At 42.2% G+C, this 21,558-nt stretch overlaps 1 protein-coding gene across 1 annotated transcript in view; it reads right to left on the reverse strand.

The window, feature by feature from the left end:
* phactr3b (phosphatase and actin regulator 3b) overlaps window positions 1–21,558 on the reverse strand; it is a 46,785-nt gene extending 25,227 nt beyond the window's left edge. The window contains exons 1-4 of the mRNA XM_063909925.1: window positions 21,318–21,558; window positions 2,958–3,116; window positions 1,189–1,263; window positions 852–992 (exon numbers count right to left, since the gene is read on the reverse strand). Coding sequence (XP_063765995.1) covers window positions 852–992; window positions 1,189–1,263; window positions 2,958–3,116; window positions 21,318–21,426 — 484 coding nt within the window. The 5' untranslated portion in view covers window positions 21,427–21,558. The remainder of the gene's footprint in view (window positions 1–851; window positions 993–1,188; window positions 1,264–2,957; window positions 3,117–21,317) is intronic.

The raw sequence follows: 21,558 nt of genomic DNA on the forward strand, positions 1-21,558 counted from the left end.
AAGCTTGAAGCACTCAGAGGAACCACAAAAACGATCCTATCTTGATATAAAACAATTAAAGCTAAAAGATTGTTTAAAAAATGAATTTACTGTACAAAAAAAGGGAAAATTCAAAGGTTGTTGCTACTGACTGAGCATGGATCAAAACAACGTCTTCAAAAATAAAAAGCGTTGTGTAATAATTATAAATAAGTGGACCAACATTTAAAGTTTAAAAATGTGGTGTATGAAATTGTATAACTGAAAAATAAAAGGATCAAAAAGGCAAAGATTGCACTCAATATCATCAGGAAATTGACACAAAAAAGCAATAAGACTTAAATTTAGGCTCACAACTTTAAAAACAAACACAATCACTGAGATAAAACGATCTCGATGCATTCAGTTTTGCAACGATGCACTTGCTTGGTCTTGTGATATAAATCCAGCGCAGCTCTTTCATTTTCCAGCAGCGTGCTTTGACCCGCATACGTATAAAAACAACCGATGTGTTTATGCTTAGATTGTTAACTAGAGCACAAAGTATCATATGAATATACATACAAATGTTTGTTTCTAAAGATGTATGTGATATTTAATCTTGACCAAAGAAATGAATGTTGAAAATGTTTTTGGCAAACAGTCCTAATTATCTGAATGTTTAGTCTTAATTAGGGCTTAAAATACTCTTTGATTACCAAAAAGCATTGATCAAAGGGAACTGATTATGTGTTTCTGTCTTATTTTCTCTTTTGTTTATCTACTTAACAGCTCATTTAACTAAGAAAAAGTAGGAAAACTCAAATACATATTAATAAAGAGCTTTAATAACAAAAAAGTGCTGCTTTTTCTTATTGTTCCTCGTCCTTTACCTGTGGAGGCCTCTAAGTCGCTGCCCAGGTCTTCACTGGTGCTGGCCAGAGGGGCCACGGGCTCCTCGTCTCTGTCCTCGGCGTCAGACTGAGTCGGAGTGTCTGGATCCTCGCCATTACCCCCACAGGCCAGATCTGAATCTGAGGAAGAGGAAGAAGAGGACAGGAGTCAGTCTGCAGAGCGAGGCATCATGTGGCAAAACAAGTCAACTCTGACAAGCCTGGAGTCATTAATGTGTGTGTGTGTGTGTGTGTGTGTGTGTGTGTGTGTGTGTGTGTGTGTGTGTGTGTGTGTGTGTGTGTGTGTGTGTGTGTGTGTTCCTCTCAGATCTCGCACCTGTCTCCGTCTCCCCGGGGTTCCTCCTGACGAGGTCATCTCTCTTCTGCCGCACAGCTGGCTTCTTCTCCACGGCTAAACAACAGAAACAGTTTATGAGTTCATGAACATTTATGGTCCCCTGATTACACGAGCATGTAAATCAACCTGGCAGTATTTGCAAATAAAGCCTCTTTGATCCTAACTATTCCCCGAGCCCGCTCACTAGCCCCCCTGCGTCCCACCACTGATGCAATGCAATGAAGTACATTTACTCAAGTATTGCAGTTTAATGAAAGTACAACTTGAGGTACTTTCACTTTACCTGAGGATCTATAATACTTTATACTACTCCACCACATTTAGGAGAAATATCAGTGACATATATTTAAAGTATCACATGTGAAAGTACTCTGGACCCTGGCAGTGTTCAAATAGGGACACTTTTTATAACTACTGCTATGTTATTATTATGATGCACTTTACTTTATGGATTATAATCGGACTTTTCTTCACCGTGTACGTTTTACATTCATACTTACATTTGATGTTAATGATATCCTATTTTTAAATTGTGTTTACTGTCAGTCTACAGATGTTTTATGTCTTCCTTTTTAATTCAGTTTTCTTTTCTTTTTTTCTTTTAAGATATTTTTCGGATAGGAGATTGACAGGAAAGTGGGAGAGGGAGTCGGGACGGGATCCGGAAAGGACCACGGGTCGGGAATCGAACCCGGGTCGCCGGCGTACGGTGCAGGTGCCCCAGCCAGTTGCGCCACGGCCGGGGCCTTCTATTTTGAGGTGTTAATATATAATGCGTTTTTTATTCTTCAAATGATGTACAATGCCTCAAACACAAAAATATTTTCCAATTTAGGCTCAATGAAATATATCTTATCTTAAATTCTCAAGCAGCAGACTGAGCAGTAGCTGTTGCTGGATAAGGAGAGGGCCACTATAGTCCTCTAAGCTGCTGCATAGTAAAAGTATAAGTGGTATTAAATGGAAATATTCTAAATTGAAGAGTACAATACTACATTACCTTACAGATACTGATTATAAGCTAATACAAAACATGAACTGAAGCGTCCTGAGGGAGGAGCGATTGAACACAGAGCAGCTTTAGAACTAAGAGGACTTTTTAAACGTGTTGTATTTTGCTGTGGACCCTTGGGAGATCCGGCCACCACAGGGCTATTTTAGAATAAAAGCCTGATTGTTTTTGTACCATAATCTTCTTCTTCTGTAATTCTTTACTTGAGTGTGAGCCAGAACGCTCTCACACAGTATTTCTACACGTTAGTATTGCTGGGTGGGAAGAAGTGAAGTACAAATACTTCGTTACTGTACTTAGATTTTTTTGGTATCAATACGCAACTATTTGTTTGTCAGACAACTTTTTACAATTACCTGTGCTTTCTACTTCTTACATTTTCCAAACAGGCTCATTACTACAGTTTCATCTGCATTTTGAGGCGTGATCATTATTATTTTGAGTCATTGCACGCTTATTTCCACCTCGTGTCATACAGAAATCATGATTGCTGTTTACAGTATAACAATTGAAGTCCTTTAATGTTCAATTAATATAAAGTGAGGTCTTGAGTCTATAGACAGACGGTAGTTATGTCTACTTTCTAATCAAGTACATCTCAAAGCCCGTACTTCTTTACTTTGACTTGTGTAAAGAAGTCAGTATTTCTAAACTTGAGTAATCCGTGTGTGCTGGTGCCATCTCGGCTAATTCTACAACGTCTTCCTCCACCTCTGGTTTTGCGTCACACACTGACCTGCAGAGGGCTTCAGCTTCTCGTTTTTCTTTTTCCTCCACTTCCAGGGTTTGAAGATGCGTCCCAGGCTGGCCAGCTTGCTGTTGCGTCGGACGGGAGGCGTGCGGACCCCCGAGACCAGGCACCCCGAGTGCAGCGCCCTCTGCTGGTCCATCACATCTACAGCAACACAAAAACAAACACACTTCAAATACAAAATGCATCCGGTACACAGATGTTAAACATTTTTTCTCCCACACAATTGGCTGAGTAAAGCCCCCCCCACCAGCCCCCCTGCACCTCCTCATCATGTGAGAGAAATGTGGGTCACCGGCTGTAAATGCCTTATTGGTTCCAGCTTAATTTCTAAGGAGCAGCGAGGGGAGGGGAGAAGACAGAGAATCATTGTTTGTTTGTGACTCACATGCTTTCAGGGCAGCCAGACCTTCCTGGCCCCCAACACACACACACACTCACACACACAATAGAACGTTTTGAAAGTCACAGAATACAAAAAAACCCAGCTTCAGCACAACTGCCTCTCCTAAGGTCAGAGACATCTGCAGCAGCATGCAATCCCCTCTGACTGTACACTGCGTCCCGATCCTACACAGATCGCACACTAGAGACAGGATTGTACAACACTTACACGCTGCAGATTTATTTTCAGAGCTTCCTGTTGCCTTCATTGTTTAGTTCCTGTTATATTTTGCCAACTTGTAGTTTCTGTTGTATTCTGGTACCAAGATTAATTCCAGTAATTTGGGAAGATTATTTTTGGGCGAATTGTTTATCTTTATTGCATTGTATTACTTTTTATTTCATTTAGCTGGCTCTTTTATATAAGTGCAATAAACCATGGAGATACAAATTCAGAATAGCAGTAATCTGCTTTAAAGAGGACATATTCTGCTCATTTTCAGCTTCATATTTGTATTTTGTACCCCTGCTGGGACATGTCTCCATGCTCTAATGTTCAGAAAGCTCTTTATGTTTCTCATCCTGCCTGTGCTGCAGCACCTCTTTTCACCCTCTGTCTGAAACCAGAGCCCAGTCTGCTCTGATTGGTTTCGCTGGCCGGCTCTGTTGAGATTGGTCAACCAAACTTAGAGATGTCCCACCCCTTAGCCTATCACCTACAATCTAGAAGCGCTAGTGTTACATAGTGATGTCATTATGTAACGTAGGTAAACAAAGGAGGAGTGCAATGGAGGCGTTTCAGTTTTGGGGATTTTAGCCTTTGCAGACCATTTACGTGCACCAAAACCTATAATACACACTACAGGAAAGGGAAAATAGGGAAGGATAGGGCCCCTTCAGTGCTGATCAGCTGATCGATCACATGACTAATCGTGTGCAGAAGCTCTGTTTTCGCTTCATGGAAAAGACTGGAAATCAATGGCTACTTCGTCTTAGCTGTGCTGTGCCTTCGTAAAGCTCTCTTAAGTCTGCAGGCTAAGCTGTAGAGGAGGAACACAGTGACAGACAGAGAAACAGAGAGGAAGAGGACAGAAATAGTCCCTCCTACACAGTCTGGCTCAGAGAACAAGCTGACACCTCGGGGAGCCTCTGTGAACACTTTCATTTTCTGCCTCTAAATCCACAACATCTGCTCATTTACATCCCTTAAGAAATGTCTTACATACACTTAGTACCAGCTTCCTGTCATCGTATTATCACAGGGCAAGGGGAGTGTGTCGAGATTCAAGGTGACATATTTTACAGGTGAGGCTGGAGTCAGCGGGGATTTGGAAAATGTTGAAGGTGGACAAGCAACCTAAGCAAAAGTGAAGCATTAAAGGAAGGACACAATTTAACTGATAACAGAATATGAACCAGTTCTTAAAGAGCCAGGGACAGAAACTACAGTTACACAGTGCAGACACAAGCCATTTTAGGGATGATTTGGAAGTTTTGAGGAGAACTTTTATCAGATTGAATCACAACAGAGCCGACCAGCTAACCAATCAGAGCAGACTGGGCTCTGGTTTCAGACAGAGGGTGAAAAGAGGTGCTGCAGCACAGCCAGTATGAGAAAAATAAAGAGCTTTCTGAACATTAAAGCATGGAGACATGTCCCAGGAGAGGAATAAAATACAAATATGAAGCTGAAAACGACCTGAATATGTCCTCTTTAAAAGTAGACAGATGTCACTAGCATGCGGCTGATATTTTAGGCACATACTAAGTCAATATCAGTTGAATTGTGAACATTTTCTCAGTTTTACCATGCCTTGAGACAGCCCTATACTACAGGTAGCTTAAACTGTCATTAAACCCACTCAATAACACATATTTAGGAACTAATCGAGGCACCAGTAGAAAAGTGAAACCTGCTTCCTCTGTAAAAAATCTCATATTTTTCCCCAATGGAGTCTGGTTGCTATATAAGAATACAGTTTCAGTTCCCCATGAGAACGGGCTGTCTAAAGGCAAGGGAAAGCAGTGAGAATAGTCGTAATATAGCGTACACTGGAACTCATACTGATTGCTTTAGACTGCTAAAATATGTTGTGCTGCTGCCCCCCCGCCCACAGTTGCTTTCTTCTCCTCCTTTGACTTTTTCTCTCCTGTCTGTTTCTCTAAGCTGGGGGCGTGCCGACCTCCATCTACTAGAAGTAATACACTGACTGTGGAGGAGTACCTCAAACAACCCTGCGTCGAAGAATCTGAAGCATCCTTTTAAAGCTCAACATCAAAAAGTCCAAAAGACGTCTAGCGCTGCAACTGATGATTATTTCAAATATCAACTATCCAATGAGCATCTCAATCAAATCAACAAATGGTTTAGTCAGCATTTAAATACTTCCCAAAACTCAAAGTAACATCTTTACATGTCTTTTCTTTTCCAAATTGCCTAAAACCCCCAAATATATCACATTTTCTAGCACAAAACACATAGAAACCAGTCATTCCTCACACAGGAGAAGCTCAAACGTACATCAACTTTGCTCTTCATGAAAACTAGAAGCTGGAAGTGCCAGCTGTTTAATCTGCCTGCAGGAGCTGCTACAGCTTATTTTGTCTCCCTATCATTCTCACTGCATTTGCAAAACAAACACACACAACTGAACCGAGCTGTGACTGCTGCATAGGAGATAACAAACACACACACACACACACACACACACACACACACACACACACACACACACCAGCACAAGGCCAATCGTCAGTGATCCATGAACGCCTTCGCTGACACTCACGGGCGGCAGCTTGACCGCTGACAAAAAGAGAGGCAGAAGCAAGTCGTGTGTGTGTGTGTGTGTGTGTGTGTGTGTGTGTGTGTGTGTGTGTGTGTGTGTGTGTGTGTGTGTGTGTGTGTGTGTGTGTGTGTGTATGCTTGGGATGACAAATTCAGGTCAAGCTTGTAGTAACTGCAGCAGGGTCAGGCGACGTTACCATGGTTACCACGCTGGATGCTGCAGAAAAAAGCACCCCAGGAGGAGGAGGAGGAGGAGGAGGAGGAGAATCACCACGGCATGAGAAATAGGGAGTTGCTGGGTGGAGGGGAAGGCTGTTGCCACACAGAGAGATGGAGAGCTGCAGCCAATCACGGCGGAGCGGATGCATAATGTAAAGTCAGGGGGAGCTACTGTATTTTTAATATCCAAGTTATGATGAAATATTTATCCCGGTGCAAGAGTGAGCATCAAAATGTATTTTTTCCTGCAGATAATGTATGGTGAAAGTCATCTGTGTTTGATCTGCTTTACTTGTTTCATGAGATGTTTTAATGTCTGTTGCTTGTTAAGTGTGTACCTGTCCAAGGACTGCAGATAGAAATGAAGTTTAAGCTTTAATCTGGCATCTCCTCTCTTAATGACATGAATGTGTTTCTATGCATGGTCCTTGTTCAATAAAGTAAATAATAAAACTCTGAGATAGTGAGGAGGAAGAGCACCTGGAAATGCGCCCAACATCCTCACCATCACTCACCTTCAATACACTGTTGTCACTAGAGAAATGCTCCTGGAATAAAATACTACACCTGAGAGAAGTCATGATGAAAGGAAATCACCAAAAAGTGATTTCACCACCCAAACAAAATGCCATTTTCACTTAAAACTTGCTGCAAGTGACGGTGGGAATAACATCGAACAGAGAATCGAACACTACAAGTCCCAATGTGCATATTACATAAAGAGTAACATGTTTAGGGTGCATAGTCGGGATGCACCGGCGCAAATTGTGAGTAAATCAGTGTAATAATGACTTAAATAACACTTACAAACATATACGATACACAGCTATCCAGTCCTGCTGCAGCGCTCGGTGCTCACATCATCTGTTCCCGGTAAAGCCGCCGGGCGCGTGCTTCCTCAGCCGCGGAAATACACAGACAATAGCAACGCGCCAGCACCGGGGCGAAAGAAAAAGGTGTAAAACTGAAGTAAAAAACGGAGACAGAGAGAGGAGAGCTCCCAGTGAGCGGAAACAGAGAGTGATCTGTCACAACTGCGGGGAACTGCTGGTGTTGATGAGCCATGTGGACCCCGCCCCTGCAGCCGGGAGGAGGAGGAGAATAAACCGACACACACTCGCTCCCCCCCCCCCCCCTGCAAAACACACTATTATAGTACAAATATATCCTGAAATATGTCAACATATTATACTCAGTTAAAGCAGCAATACCTTAATGTCAAACATACAAGTCAAAGTCCTGCATTCAAAATCTTACTTAAACAGTATTGTTAGTAAACCGTGCTTAAAGTGTATAAAGGGAGTATTTCTGCAGAAGAATGGCCACTACATGTGTATGTAATGACATATATAATATTGGGACGTTTTTAGATAATCTGTTTGCATCAAGAAGCATTTAATCAAACAAATAATTTTTGCAAATATTTAATAATTTTACTGTTTTTTTTTACTTAAAGAGTAATTCCACTAGTTTAAGTTTTAGAGATGCATTGTGTTAAAGGAGCTAAAGCTGTTTGATATATGTAGAGGAGTAAAAATACAGTATTTCCGTTTAACATGAAGTGGAGTAGAAGAATAAAGCAGCTTTAAATTGGTACTCAAGTACAGCAACTGAGTAAATGATACTTTCCACCTCTTGATATATCTGCATATTGACTATTTAAAGAGTGTTTAAGTACTAATTATATTCACCAAATGTTTGACACTTGATTTAGCCTGAAAAACATAACCAAGCATCTGTACACATGTTGTTTACACTATGGGACAGTATACCGGTTCAGTTATACATAGATAATGTCAGAAATGTGTACGGTAGATCATTTAAAGCTTCTTGTATGTTCTCTTCAAGCACTTATTCACATCCGTATCAAAAATAAAACAAGGGTCTTTAAAATAATCATTACAGACGGATAAGTTATTCAGGGGAGTAAAAGCTTATTGCAAGTTTAAAAGCATCGGGGTATTTTATGAAAGAAAGAAAGATGAAAGATTCAACTTTATTGTCATTGCACAGAGTACAAGTACTAGGACAACGAAATGCGGTCTCTGCATTTGACCCATCCTAGTGTTAGGAGCAGTGGGCTGCCATTATGTACGGCGCCCGGGGAGCAGTGTAGGTAACCAGTGTCTTGCTCAGGGACACCACGGTGGCACTAGGTCTTTCGGGGACTTGAACTGGTGACCTTCCAGTTCCCAGGCCAACCCCCTATGGACTTCGCCACCACCGCCCTTTATGCTACATCGTTGAGAGATAAACTTTGCTTTGAGTTTACTTAAGCTATTCAGTTTGCATACTGGCAGTACTCTATGATACTTAAACATTTGATGGTATCCTAATAGGACACTTCCTTAATCTTTTGAGGTGAATGCAAAAACTAAAAATACATCTAGCCTAGAAAATAGAAATGTCAACCCTCAATAAGTGGTATTAGCTTTTGAATGTTTGATCTTTAGCAGTTATAATGTTTACCGTGTTCATCCCCTTAGTTTAGCAGATTAGCATGCTAACATCGGCTAATCTGCACTAAACACAAAGTGCAGCTGAGGCTGATGGGAAATTCATTAGTGGTGCAGTTATTAGGACATAAACAATAGCAGTGGACATGTTTAAAATCTGACTTATGATCAGCCATGCTTATTACAATTCCCCCAGAGTATTAATTATTCAGACAGCATCACAAGGTGTGTAAACAAAGCCTTTGTGGTTTCAGATCGATTTTCTAGATGGCCACTCAGCAGGAAATGCTCAGCTGCATCAGAGATGATAAAAGTCAACGGCTGAATTTCTCCTCAGGGACACACCGGCGGTAAGCAAAGAATGTAAACAATGGTGTAGGTTACTCACTCAACATCTCATTCAATATTTACAAGACTTCATCCACTATGGCTGTGAATGAAGTGCATTCCAAAAGGTTGTGCAAACACATTCGGGTCACTTAATAAAAACTGACACGTGACCTTTAGCCAGCAAACTATAAGAAAAATGCATCTGGAAAAGACGACTGTATATGCGTTTCCAGAATGATAGCAGGGGGTCAAACCATATTGGAGTACTAATACATATCAGAAAATGATCAATTAATACAAGATCAAGTTTATAGAGGAAAAAATGATCCAACTTCTCACTTGGTTTACTACTTCAGTAAACATTGAACTAACATGTTTTTTGGTCTCAATCATGAGCTTCAAGTCTTGTTCAACACAGCATAATGTTCGTTTTGTAAATGATGGTCCAATTTACATCTAAAAAGATGATTCAGTAGGGTATGCTTTCGGCTGCGTCCACCTTTTGGTTGACAGGTCTCTCCAAGATGGTGTGGACTATAGTCAGGAGTGTGTCGTTCAACAACCTTTACAGTGTGTTTCAGTTCATAAGTGCACATTGTTATACTTTAGTTACAAGTGTGTTGAGTTATACTTGGTGTCCCCCACCACTTATGACACTTATGGTTCCTAAAAAAACAAGATGCCCATGGCCTTAAACCAAAATGACAACAAACCGAACGGCAAACTTCAGGCTTCAAAACGGTACTCTAAAAGCCGATGTGTAATGTCACGCTGACTACGTCCAATTATGTTTTTGATTTTAAATGATTGTACAAACCATGTTTAATTAATGATATGAGTTTCTAGAGCACTGTAGACCTACTAAATCAAACCAAAGCACTTTTCATTCAAGTAAATTAACACACAAGTGCTCCTCAAACCAAACATATAAACAAGACTTTCCTACAATTGAGTTTAAAACCAAAGGTAGGTCTTCAGTTCGACTGTAATAATAACACAACACCTCATCGTGGGTCTTTGTTTTCTTTTTGGTGTATGATATACCGTAGGGTGTGATTTTTGGGCAAAGTCTCATCAAGCCTCTAATTGGATAATTGGAAATCAGATTAAAAACAAAACACGGAAACAATTAGTTTCTGAAAACACACATTTGTAGGAATCATTTATAAACCCAGGCTGTGGAGGCTTTATGTTAGCTTCGCCTCCACTTAAAATGTATTTTCTACACATAATAAGGACCATAATGAGTTCATCTCCCCTAACAATACATTTGCATTACCAGATCCAAAAGCAACCCATAACACCGACATGTGAGTATAGTGTTACGATAGACTGGGGGGGTGATTAAGTGTACCGAGTCACAAGGGAGATGGAAAATGGAAAAACATCCTCCACATCAGCAGTATAACAGCTGAAACCTGCAGTTATGAAGTGTGGTCCATTGTGGAACAATTTGCACCAAAGCACTTTGTACAATTGATTGCAAACCTGAACCGCAAAGTGGTCACACTGTCAGCGGCGTCTGAGAGAGCCTCTTTGTTTCTTGGATTCGCCGCAAAGGAACTGAATCAGAGGGCCGTTATTGATAGCCTGACATAAGGATGAGAGTTGATAAAGAAGATTGTTATCAAGAAAGGCAGAAAGAACGGAATGCTGCAAGGATCTGTCCAAGTGAGAAATAATGCAGGTGTCGCTACTCACACTGTTGGCCAAGGCTATACCCTTCAACATGTTTCATGAAGATCAGGCTAGTCGTTTGTCAGTAATCCTAACGACAAACGAACAAATCAGCAAACCTGACCCATGATAACATGATAGGCTAAGGGGCGGGACAGCTCTAAGTGATTGACCAATCACAACAGAGCCGGCCAGCTAACCAATCAGAGCAGACTGGGCTCTGGTTTCAGACAGAGGGTGAAAAGAGAGCTACAGCACAGGCAGTATGAGAAACATAAAGAGCTTTTTGAACATTGAAGCATGGAGACATGTCCCAGGAGGAGAGGCACTACATACAGATATGAACCTGAAAAAGATACTGAGCCTCTGAAATTTGAAACAGCCAACCAAACTTAGTTTTGGCGGGGCAATTGGATTTAGAATTAGTTGGTTTTTTTGACAATGTTAAGGTAGTTGAATTTTATTGAACACATATATACTTCATGTACTTACACAAACACTTAACATTTCTTTTGATCTATAGAGTTCTGCGTGTTTACGAGACTCTTCCTCCCTTACATCATATTGTGACCAATTTATGTAAGTTGTTAAAATCTGCATTCACCTGCTAGCCTGTCTTCCCTATCTGTTTGCATTTTCCACACATCATCCTTATATTATATCCCTCCATGTTTTGTTCTTTCCCAGCTGTCCTGGGACTAAAGTTGAACCGTAAATAGCCGCGGATAAAGATGGAACACAACTCCAGACGTTAATAACCCTACACTAAATATACTCTAAGTCTGGAGTTGGTGGAGGTCAACCTAGAAGAATTATATAAAGCTTTATTCACCTTCATACCCCGAGTTATATAATATGAATGGGAGAGGAGTGCACTACGAATCCGAGAAGTTACTCTACAGGTTTCAAATGTCTTCATCTCTCATGGTGTAAAGAGTGCAGTTATTTTGTCAAGGCAACCAGGAAGTAAGCGACACAAGGGCTGCCTTGACAAAAAGCAATGATATTTTTTGGCAGGAAATAAGATCTGTGTCAAACACACATGCATGATACTTCCACATTTTGTTCAGCAGGATAATCTCTACATATCAACACCACTTTGTGATTTTTGAAGCGTAAATTCCAGCATCAAAAGTAAAGACCTAACGCTAGGCTAAACACAAGCTATCAAGGCTATTGGTGTTCATCACCAGGTGGCTAACGTGGTGTGATGACGCTTAGTAGTCTCACTCAGTAACCCTTGTATTTACTGATGTATTTTATGTCGTAGAACAGCTTAAAATCTCTTCAGCTTGTGTTAACCTCAGACCTTATTTCAGGCGTCTAATTACAAACACATTGAAACAGACACTGATTTAAAGATTAGGGAACCGGTAACATTCTAGGTAATTTCTGGGTTTAGGCACTCGTTTCTGCACGCCTCTATTGCAGATTAAACCTTTTAAATATATACCCGATGACAGAAAAGCCAAATGGTGATTAGATCAATTTAAATGATTATTAAATCTAAGTTCCGAGTGACTCCACAGGCAATAAGAGGGAGGTGTTAACATGACGTGTTCGACATTCAACTCCTAAACAGGCGTTGAATTATGACAGTGCTGCCTGTTTAGGAGTGAAATTAAACATGGTAAGTTCATAAACCCAGATGCTGCTGCTGCTGCTGCTCTGCTGCTCTGCTGCTGCTGCTGCTCTGCTGCTGCTGCTGCTGTTCCCCTTTAAATCTGCTGAATCATTCATCAGGTGCAGCAACAGCCTCTGCTTCCAGCGAGCCAATGCAGTGTCACATTGACAGATTAGGTGAGCGGAGCAGTGGGGAAGACACTCTCGACTATGTGTATGTATGTGAGCTGCAAACTAAATAGTGTGTGGGATTCCTCGGGAGGGGATGCTTCAAGGTTGGGAGGAGGCCAGGTTTTGGTACTGCCTCGACATTACAAGGATTTCTTTGGTTTAAAGAACGTCAGAAAATCCTGGAAAACGCCCAACAGAAATACCCAGAAGTCTCCAGAATAATTGTCCAACACTCTCAAAGATATTCAGTGTCTGATATAAGAGAAGAGCAGCCAAGTGTCTCATTTGAACCCCCAGTGAATGTGTTTCCGGCTTGAAAAAATATTGATTTCAACAATTTACCGGTTATTATAATTGTTTACAATCTGTTTTCTTCCAAATAGACATTTATAAATTGCACTTTCAAGCACCCTACATTTTATAGTTTGCCCAGTCTAATATGCGTCTACGTTTCATTCCAATTGGTCCTGAAAAACGTCTATAGACGAGGATTTTAGCCTTTGCAGACCATTTACATGCACTCAAACCAGTATACTCACACACTACAGGAAAGGGAACACCCCCAGAGAGCGTAACATGGCCTCATTAAGGCTGGATGAAAGGAAAGTAAAGAATAAGAAATGTATTTTAGGAATACGTAACGTCCAATTGCATGTTTTTCATGGGTTTAGAAAATCCGTTCGTAGCTAATTAGCAGCTTCCATTTTTACTTTTTTAAATCCAGCAACCAGCAGTTTCAGCAGATTTCTGCAGCTGCTGCCCCGCCTCCTCCTCCTCCTCCTCCTCTTCTTCATCCTTCTTTTCCACTGCTGAGAGATTCAAGTCTGTCAGCTCTCCATTGGGCTTAAGCGTTTGCTTTAATTACATCTGCCCCAGAGAGCAAAGCATCTCTCTTTGTGATAAAACTCTCACGGTGCAGTTTCCATCCCCTATGTGGGATTCAGTGGAGATTTAGTGAAAACAAAAGACAAATTAAATAACTCCTCCGAGGTAGTCTGCAGCTTTTATTCTAGCTTTACCAGGTCATCCAGAAAGTGACCATATCACAGCTTTGTCTCCATCTGTCTGGCCCTTCCTCACCCCTTGTTGTGCGACGTCTAAAGGATCAGCTGCTCTGTTCTCGTGTGCAGCATATTGCTTTTACTCGGCTCTGAAAGGAAGTAGGTCAGCACATGAAACATTCATAAAAGTACATTATGTGTAAATGGCTGACAGCTTAAATCAAGTAGCTCCCTCCGACATGCTGAGCCCGGTAACTGGGTAGATCTGTCTCTGCCTGCACAAAGTGAACTGACTTGATTTCTTATATTGAAGCATATCATGGTATTAAATCGATAAAGGTAGTGTTGATCGTTTGACTCATGGACTTGAAGAGCACATAAGAGTTTTTAAGTGGAGGTTTTGTAGAGGAGGAATCTGTATTTTATCTCTTTGGCCTAGCTTCATCACCACTCCCTTTTTAATTTGTATTTTGGAGCACTTGAACGCACCAAAGCAGCATGTTTTAGGTCCTACTCTATGTGAGACATGCTTGTTTTTTTTTGTCAGAGAAACCAGATTGTTTGGTTGTTGGGGGATGGGAGGCAGTGTGTGTGTGTGTGTGGGTGTGTGTGTGTGTGTGTGTGTGTGTGTGTGTGTGTGTGTGTGTGTGTGTTTAAGGGGGAAGGGGCGTACAGTAAGCCATCATGTCTGTACATGGAGACAAATATTAGAATATTAATCTGTTCTCTGAGGGAAGTCCCGCCTTGAGACAGAATAAGCACATTATTACACATTTGATGATAATTATTTCAGACCATTTGATTCGTGCGTAAATATTGTGTTCATGTGCGATCCATCATAGTGAGCAGCTTTAAGACACATGAGACACATTTCAGTGGTCCCTGCTATTAAAGAGGCCCTATTCTGCTTTTTGGGGTTTTGCATTTCCAATGTATAGGTTTTAGTGCATGTAAATGGTCTGCAAAGTGTAAAATCTCAAAGTTCCCTCCAGAGGGAGTTTCTCTCCCACACACACACACACTCCACTGCCTGAAACGCCTCCATTGGACTCCTTTGTTTACCTCCTGAACAGAATGACATCACTATGTAACACTCGCGACTCTATTGGCTAGCACTCCAACACATTGTACGTGATAGGCTAAGGGGCGGGACATCTCTAAGTGGTTGAACTACCACAACAGAGTCGGCCAGCTAACCCATTTTTTTTTTGTCCACAACTTCAATCCACTCCCATTATCATCCCACTGTAGTGGTACAACAGGATATCCAAATGACCTCTGTAAAAAACCTTTGACTTTAAAATGTGCAGATGTATTAGAGTAGTTAAATGTTTCACTCTGTTCATTTGTAGTCTGATGATTATTTTATGTACAAGAGGTTCTTTTGGGAAGATAAGTGGCCTCTGTTTTTTCTGCATTCTTGCCCCGGCCCTGTATCCACAGAATGAGAGTCCCCTACACAGTGGAGTTAATGTCCTTTCCTTTCATTGGAGGAGGGTGATGTCATGTTTTGCCCTGCCTCTGCGCTGCTGTAGTCGGTGCGACCCGGGGACATCTCAGCAATCCTGCATAATGGCATGAGAGATGAGTTGGCACAAAAAAAATAGAAAGAGGTGCTTTAGATTGAGCCACTGTGCGACTGAGTCGTGGCCGGCTAATAAAAACAAATCACCGCTGCAGCAAAGACTCAAGGGTAAAACTCACTGATGTAACAACCTATTACCGACTCAGCAAAGTCACATCATCATCTATAGATGAGTCACTTCTTCATTAATCATCGCCGTGCTGTTTATGCTAAATCCTTCATTATTTTCGAAGGGTCCAAAACAACCGTAAGGAGTTGAATGAGCTCTAAGAATACCGTGAAGTTAAGCAAAGTTTTTTACATTTTGAACTCCTCTAAGCTTTTGCTAATACAGTTTGAGAGTTGATAGACTGTTTATTTCCACTGTATCTCACTTCAGGAAACTCCAACTCATGTTAAACCTTGCAGGAAAGTTCTGAGTAATCCTTAGAGGTTGTCCGTCCTCGCTCTACATACTGCAGCACAACCTTGGACAGACCATTTGTCCCTGTATTCTATATGAGAGGTGACTGCAGTGCTGGGTTCTCTGTGACAATGACAGCTTACCTCATTTAAGCAACATCTATTTATCTGCCGAGTAGAGCCCTCTTGTGGCTGTTTCACTTTAAACTGCTCTTGATCCCACTTAGCAGCATTTTTGGATCCATTTTGATTTTAAAAAAAAGCTCTTCCTGTGCTGGGTGCAAAAGAACAGGCTCTCTCATCACTTGTAAGATCAGTTTTAGCATCACATTAGCATCACATTAGCTAACATTAGCAAGAAATTGTAGCATAGTTATTTCACTCTTTGCTGGTGTGGAAAAGCTTGATTTTTCCACAGTGGACTGCAGATTAATTGCAATTGATGTGTGTTGGGTAATATTTAGTGTGGATGAGGGTTAGTGGATGTGTAGGACAGTAAAGGGGCTATTCAACTTTTGTCATCGCACACACTCTGGAGTGTCGGCCAGAGCAGTGCTTCACAGCCAGGATGTTCAGGGTATGAGATGTACGTTGGTGAAGGCAAGGAGACGACGACAGGATGATTCAACCACTGGTATTGATGTATATTTAAGACACCAATGGGCAACAGACGTATGGTTACAGGGGGTTTGTATATGTTTGTGTGTGTGTGTGTGTGTGTGTGTGTGTGTGTGTGTGTGTGTGTGTGTGTGTGTGTGTGTGTGTGTGTGTGTGTGTGTGTGTGTGTGTGTGGTTCTGAAACAAAAGAGAACATGAAAATAATAAGTACAAACTCCGACGTAACCCGCACGTACATAACTACGTTAACATATTAGCGTAGCAGGCTAAACTCACGGCATCACGGCGAATGAAGAACCTTCATACAGGGGTGTCCAAACTTTTTTCACTGAGGGCCACATACAGAAAAATATACGGAGAGCTGGGCCACTTATAGAGGTGAATATTACCTCATAAGTTAAATTATAAGTTAGCAAAACAAATCAAATAATAATGCGCGATAATTTCAAATGCTTTAAGGAAAGAACAGCCTACATCCCGTCTGTCTTTAGGGGTTCATTTATTTTGTTGGCAGCTCATTCCTTAAAACAGAAGCCTCAGATTGCTGATAATCAGAGTAAATATGAAGGTTACATTTCAAGCTGGTTATAAAAATAAGTTATTGGGCTTTTTTTTATCAACTCAGATTTGTTAGAACATGTTTTAAATTCTAAATGACTGAATTTATTTTAAATTCGGCTCATTAATATATTTGAACATATATATTTGAGAAGTACAAAATAAGAGAAGCAGAAGTTTAATTTGTGGGCCATATTCATTATACTTTTAGAATTTGCTGAGGGCCGATTCAAAATGGCCTGTGGGGCACATTTGGCCCCCGGGCCGTAGTTTGGACACCCCTGCCTTCATACATAACCATATACCCAGAAGTAGTACAGGCAAGTATGTAACTACATCATAAGGAATAGTACACGTCACCAACATATTCCATTCACTATAACAGGGAATAACATCAAACTAAACAACTCACTTTCTCGCATGGACGCACACTTTAACAAACGGGGTTTCTTTCGGCAACACGGGAAGACATGTGCTACTACCGGAGCGCTCAGTGTGACGTAGGTCCCGTAACTAAGAAAGTAAAAGTCCATAACCTGAAACGGAGAAGTCAACATATTAAATGCCTAGAGCCTTTTGTACATTTAGCGTAGCTCTCTGACCTTTAACCCAGACCATCACTCTCTCTTTTCCCATGGCCTACGTCTGCGGCCTTGGGGTATTGCTGCTATCTCTCTCCGAGAGGAGCAGCTCTGGCTCCTACAAGCTCACCTGAGATAGTTTATTGTGTGTGGACCTCTGGGACTCCTTCTTATCCGGTGCGTAGGTCCCACTGGCGTACATGCTTTGTCCATGGACGACAGTTTTAGTTAGATTTAGTCTTGTTAATGACAAATGTTGATCATACACTTTGACCTAGTTAAAACCTCTAAGGAGATCTTCAGAATTGGTCGGGCAACCGCTGTGTCAGCTCGTGACTGCAGCACATGTCGTGTCAATTCTCCGGCTGTAACTTCATATTAAATCTTCAGTGTTTGCCATCAAGTTCCAGCTCTCCCGGGTTCTCATTGTGTTTCATCTCCTTCGCTTCAGAAGTTTCCATTACAGCTAGCTGACATTGAAGTCGGAAATAAGATCACAAGCTTAAGGGATTTTCACATTTTGTTCTACGGCAGAAGAGACATCAGTAAATACCCCACTGGAGATTATCCTGCTGATCAAAACATGTAAGTATCGTAAACACAGAGTTTATTTTCTGCAATATATGGAAATCCAATAGAAAAATCCCATGCTAACTTCAGGGCCGGCATACAAAAACACATCATCACTGCACCACTCGGCTGCATACCTCACTTTCCATCTCATATCTAACTGCAGTCGTGAAATGACTCATGTGGCTTTGGTAAGATTTCACATGAACATGCATGTGGGAGCGAGGTGCCAGGTCTGCTGTTCTCTCTGTTCAATCACAGCTCTGAATATGGAATGAGACCAACTGGCTTATGTATAGTCTCCCTGATTAATAAAATATGAGGCCCCATCCTTCATGTAAAAGGAGCCCTAATCTCCTCATCAGGCCCCATGTGCCTGAATGAGAGGCCTAAACGGACACCTATCAGTAGTGTGGGTGCGCCGGCGGGGGCAGAGGTTGGCTGACAGCTGAGGAGTCTAGGGAGGAAGCCTTTCATGTTGGAGCAGCATGCCAGATTAGTAGCACAGCACCAGTGAGACTCCTGCAGGCACCTCCCTTATTTCTCTGACTGTGCAACATAAAAGAGGGGTGGCTGTGCTCAGGAGGGTAAATAGGCATGTACCAATAGGTAGGGTCAATGGTTGTTTCCTCAGCCCCTGTAGTCAAAATGTCAAAGTGTCCTTGGGCAAGATACTTTGCTCCTGTAGGCTTGACACGTAATTAAAAAAAAACTACATTAGTTGAGAACTCGTTTCTTATTGGTCAATTTGGACATTTGCGAGGTCGTTCACAGACCGTTGCTAAGGAGAACAGACCGTTGCTACGGAGTTAAGGGACTATGTGGAGCCGTATCACTGGTTAAGGAAAACTAATGTTTGTTGTCAACAGCTGACGTTAAATTTACTGGCCTTCTTTCTGTAGATTGTTAAGACTGCACATTGTCCCTCCTCCATAGCAACTGGTCTGTTCTCCTTAGCAACGGTCTGTTCTCCTTAGCAACGGTGTGTTAGCAAAAATGTACAGACCAGTGAAATGTGCAAATTGACCTATCAGAATCAAGTATTCAACTAAGTTGTGTAATAAATGGGTATCTTATGTATTATTGTATCTTATAGTTGTTGCTAATCACGCATTATCACGCTTCACTTTATCAGCAGAAAGTGGACTGCAGAAAAATTGGGGACATTCTGCCAAGTAGTGTTTGAAGGAACGTGGGCTCCCTTGATTGAAGCAATACATTTCCGGCTAGGCCAACTACTGCACATGCCAACATTTGAATGCTGAACCTTTGGGCTGAAACATCCAGGCTGTCTTTACTGTTCTGCATCATCTGCAACAGCGCCAGTGATGTAACCTGTGTGTGCTGAACAAGGTGGCTGCTTATCACGGGCTCCGAGTGAAACTTCAAAGAGATATTAATCCACAGCAGCACATTGTTTCCTTCTCGGTCTGCTGTCTCTAGCTGGCACAGCAAAGCACCGTCAACCAGGCGGAAAGTTTGGCGAATCATGTATTCAGGTTAAATCCGTGCTCGGTACGCCGTGTGCTTAATACTGCATGGAAATGAGCGGCATGGGAATCTGATTTGGATGCATAAATCGAGCCTCAACACAAATCAAAAGTGATTTTCCTGTTCTTATTGTAGACAAAATGCTTAATGCTCTTTTCTAAATCCCTATCAAAGCATCAAGATGGACGAAGAAGAAGCCATTTGGGTCTTGAGTGTGGTCTTTAGTACGACTGATCCACTGTGATATTACCCAGCTGGGTGCCTTGATAATGCCACATTCAGGGACCTGTCACTCCCCCCTGTCCTCCCCCTTTACTGGAGATGGTTCTTCAAGTGCCAGGATCAAAGCTGCAGTAGAGGTGCCTGGGCTATGAAAGGGTTAGAGCTGAGCAGAGTAGATGTAGGGGTGTGGGAGGGGAGGACAGGCGGGTTTTCACTGCTGCATTGCCTGAGCCCTTCTTGCCTAAAATGCTGCACAGCAAACGTCAGCTTTCGGTGAAATCCTAGTCTATGGCGCCTCAATGTACGCTTAAGACATTATAATATACAACACGGGACAAACCTGCGAGTGTTTTGTCACGGCCACACGTACACCAACACTGTTGCGTAACCATAACAACCACAACAACGTGACAAGCACTGGATTGGAAAAGTGAGGGCATGAACACAACAATATCCGCCGTTGGCAAGAGAACTTGAAGATCCTTTTTCCTGCAGTATCTCTGTGGCCCTCGTGTCTAAAGATAGCCGGCCCTGTCAAATGCTCTGATGTTCAAAACAGACTGTAACACACCAGTGTAGCTCAATGTGTGTGCTAATGTAATGCTGCAGTGTATGAAGCCAAGACTCCTGCCTCGAAGATTTACTGCAAACCCAACACACGTCAGACTGTGATTCAGTGGTTAACACATCACTTTTTCTAACCAGTGCAGTAAGACGATAACTGCCGGCAAAAGCCAAGGGCCTGCGAGTTAAAATGACTGATTTACACCTTCATATCGATCCACACTACAGTACATTTCAAACAGTTTGTCTCAGCAGCTCTAAAGCTTGCCCTTGGTCTCCCACTGGAGATGTGCTACCCCATCTCTCACATATATAAAACACGATTCACAGCCTAAGTGGCATTTCACTTTCAATGGCTGGCCGCTGTACATCACCGAGTGTATTGAGAAAGAAAGAAAAAAGATCAGTAAGTGGAGCAGACAAACACCATGTCAGCTCACGGTGGGAGAGCCAAGTGCTGCCTTCTGCCATTTGGATCACCATGGAAACAACCAAATACACAACCAGCCACTCTCATCAGCGCCACACACTGCAGTCCATGAGGGCCACTGGTACATCATTGCTTCCCATGCAGAAACTGGATCCTTTCATTTTGCCGTGCTGGTTTTCATTGCACTAAAGGAATAAATTGCACGCAATCGACAACATTTTATTTAGCTTTGTCAATCCCAGCTCGATCATATGCAGACATGACGATATACCACTGCATGCAAAGGATCAAAATAAGAAAAGCAATGCGTGCTAATAGAGATAGAATGGATATGGATGTAACTGGTATGACACCAGTTGGACACCATCTTCTAGTCTAGGTTGCATGCACATTTCCCCTGATATATAGACATTCTTATCACAGCCATTTCACATACAAGGCCTTCCTCTCAGCACAGCAGGCAGTACATAGACTAAGCATAGTAAATGACGCACGTTTACACCACAGCCTACGTTTGTTGCATACAAATTGAAAGGGATCACCGACAACAGGATGTGTTTCTTATCCAGCCACCTGCCAAAAGTGCAAACTAATAATCAGCAGATGACAGATGTCGAGCATCCGTTCACCACCCCCCGCCCATCCACCCACCCTCCTCTTTTTTCTCACACCTCTTACCTGCTCTGTGCGCTTCTCCCAGGCGGACCTCGGTGATGCTGCTCGGGTCACTCTGAGATCTGCCCCGCTGCAGCACGCACTCCTCCTCCAGCCCGTCCGAGGATGCCATGGTGGAAAGAAAAGAAAAATACCGGAGAGGAAGGCGGGATCCCCGTTAGCCAAGGTCACCGGCATCAAGTGGTGGAGCAGGTTTAATGATTCCGGACTGCTGCAACTCCTGCTCCCCGATCAGCAGCAGCAG

Source organism: Eleginops maclovinus, chromosome 20 (genome assembly GCF_036324505.1).
Source record: "Eleginops maclovinus isolate JMC-PN-2008 ecotype Puerto Natales chromosome 20, JC_Emac_rtc_rv5, whole genome shotgun sequence".
NCBI classification, from domain to species: domain Eukaryota; kingdom Metazoa; phylum Chordata; class Actinopteri; order Perciformes; family Eleginopidae; genus Eleginops; species Eleginops maclovinus.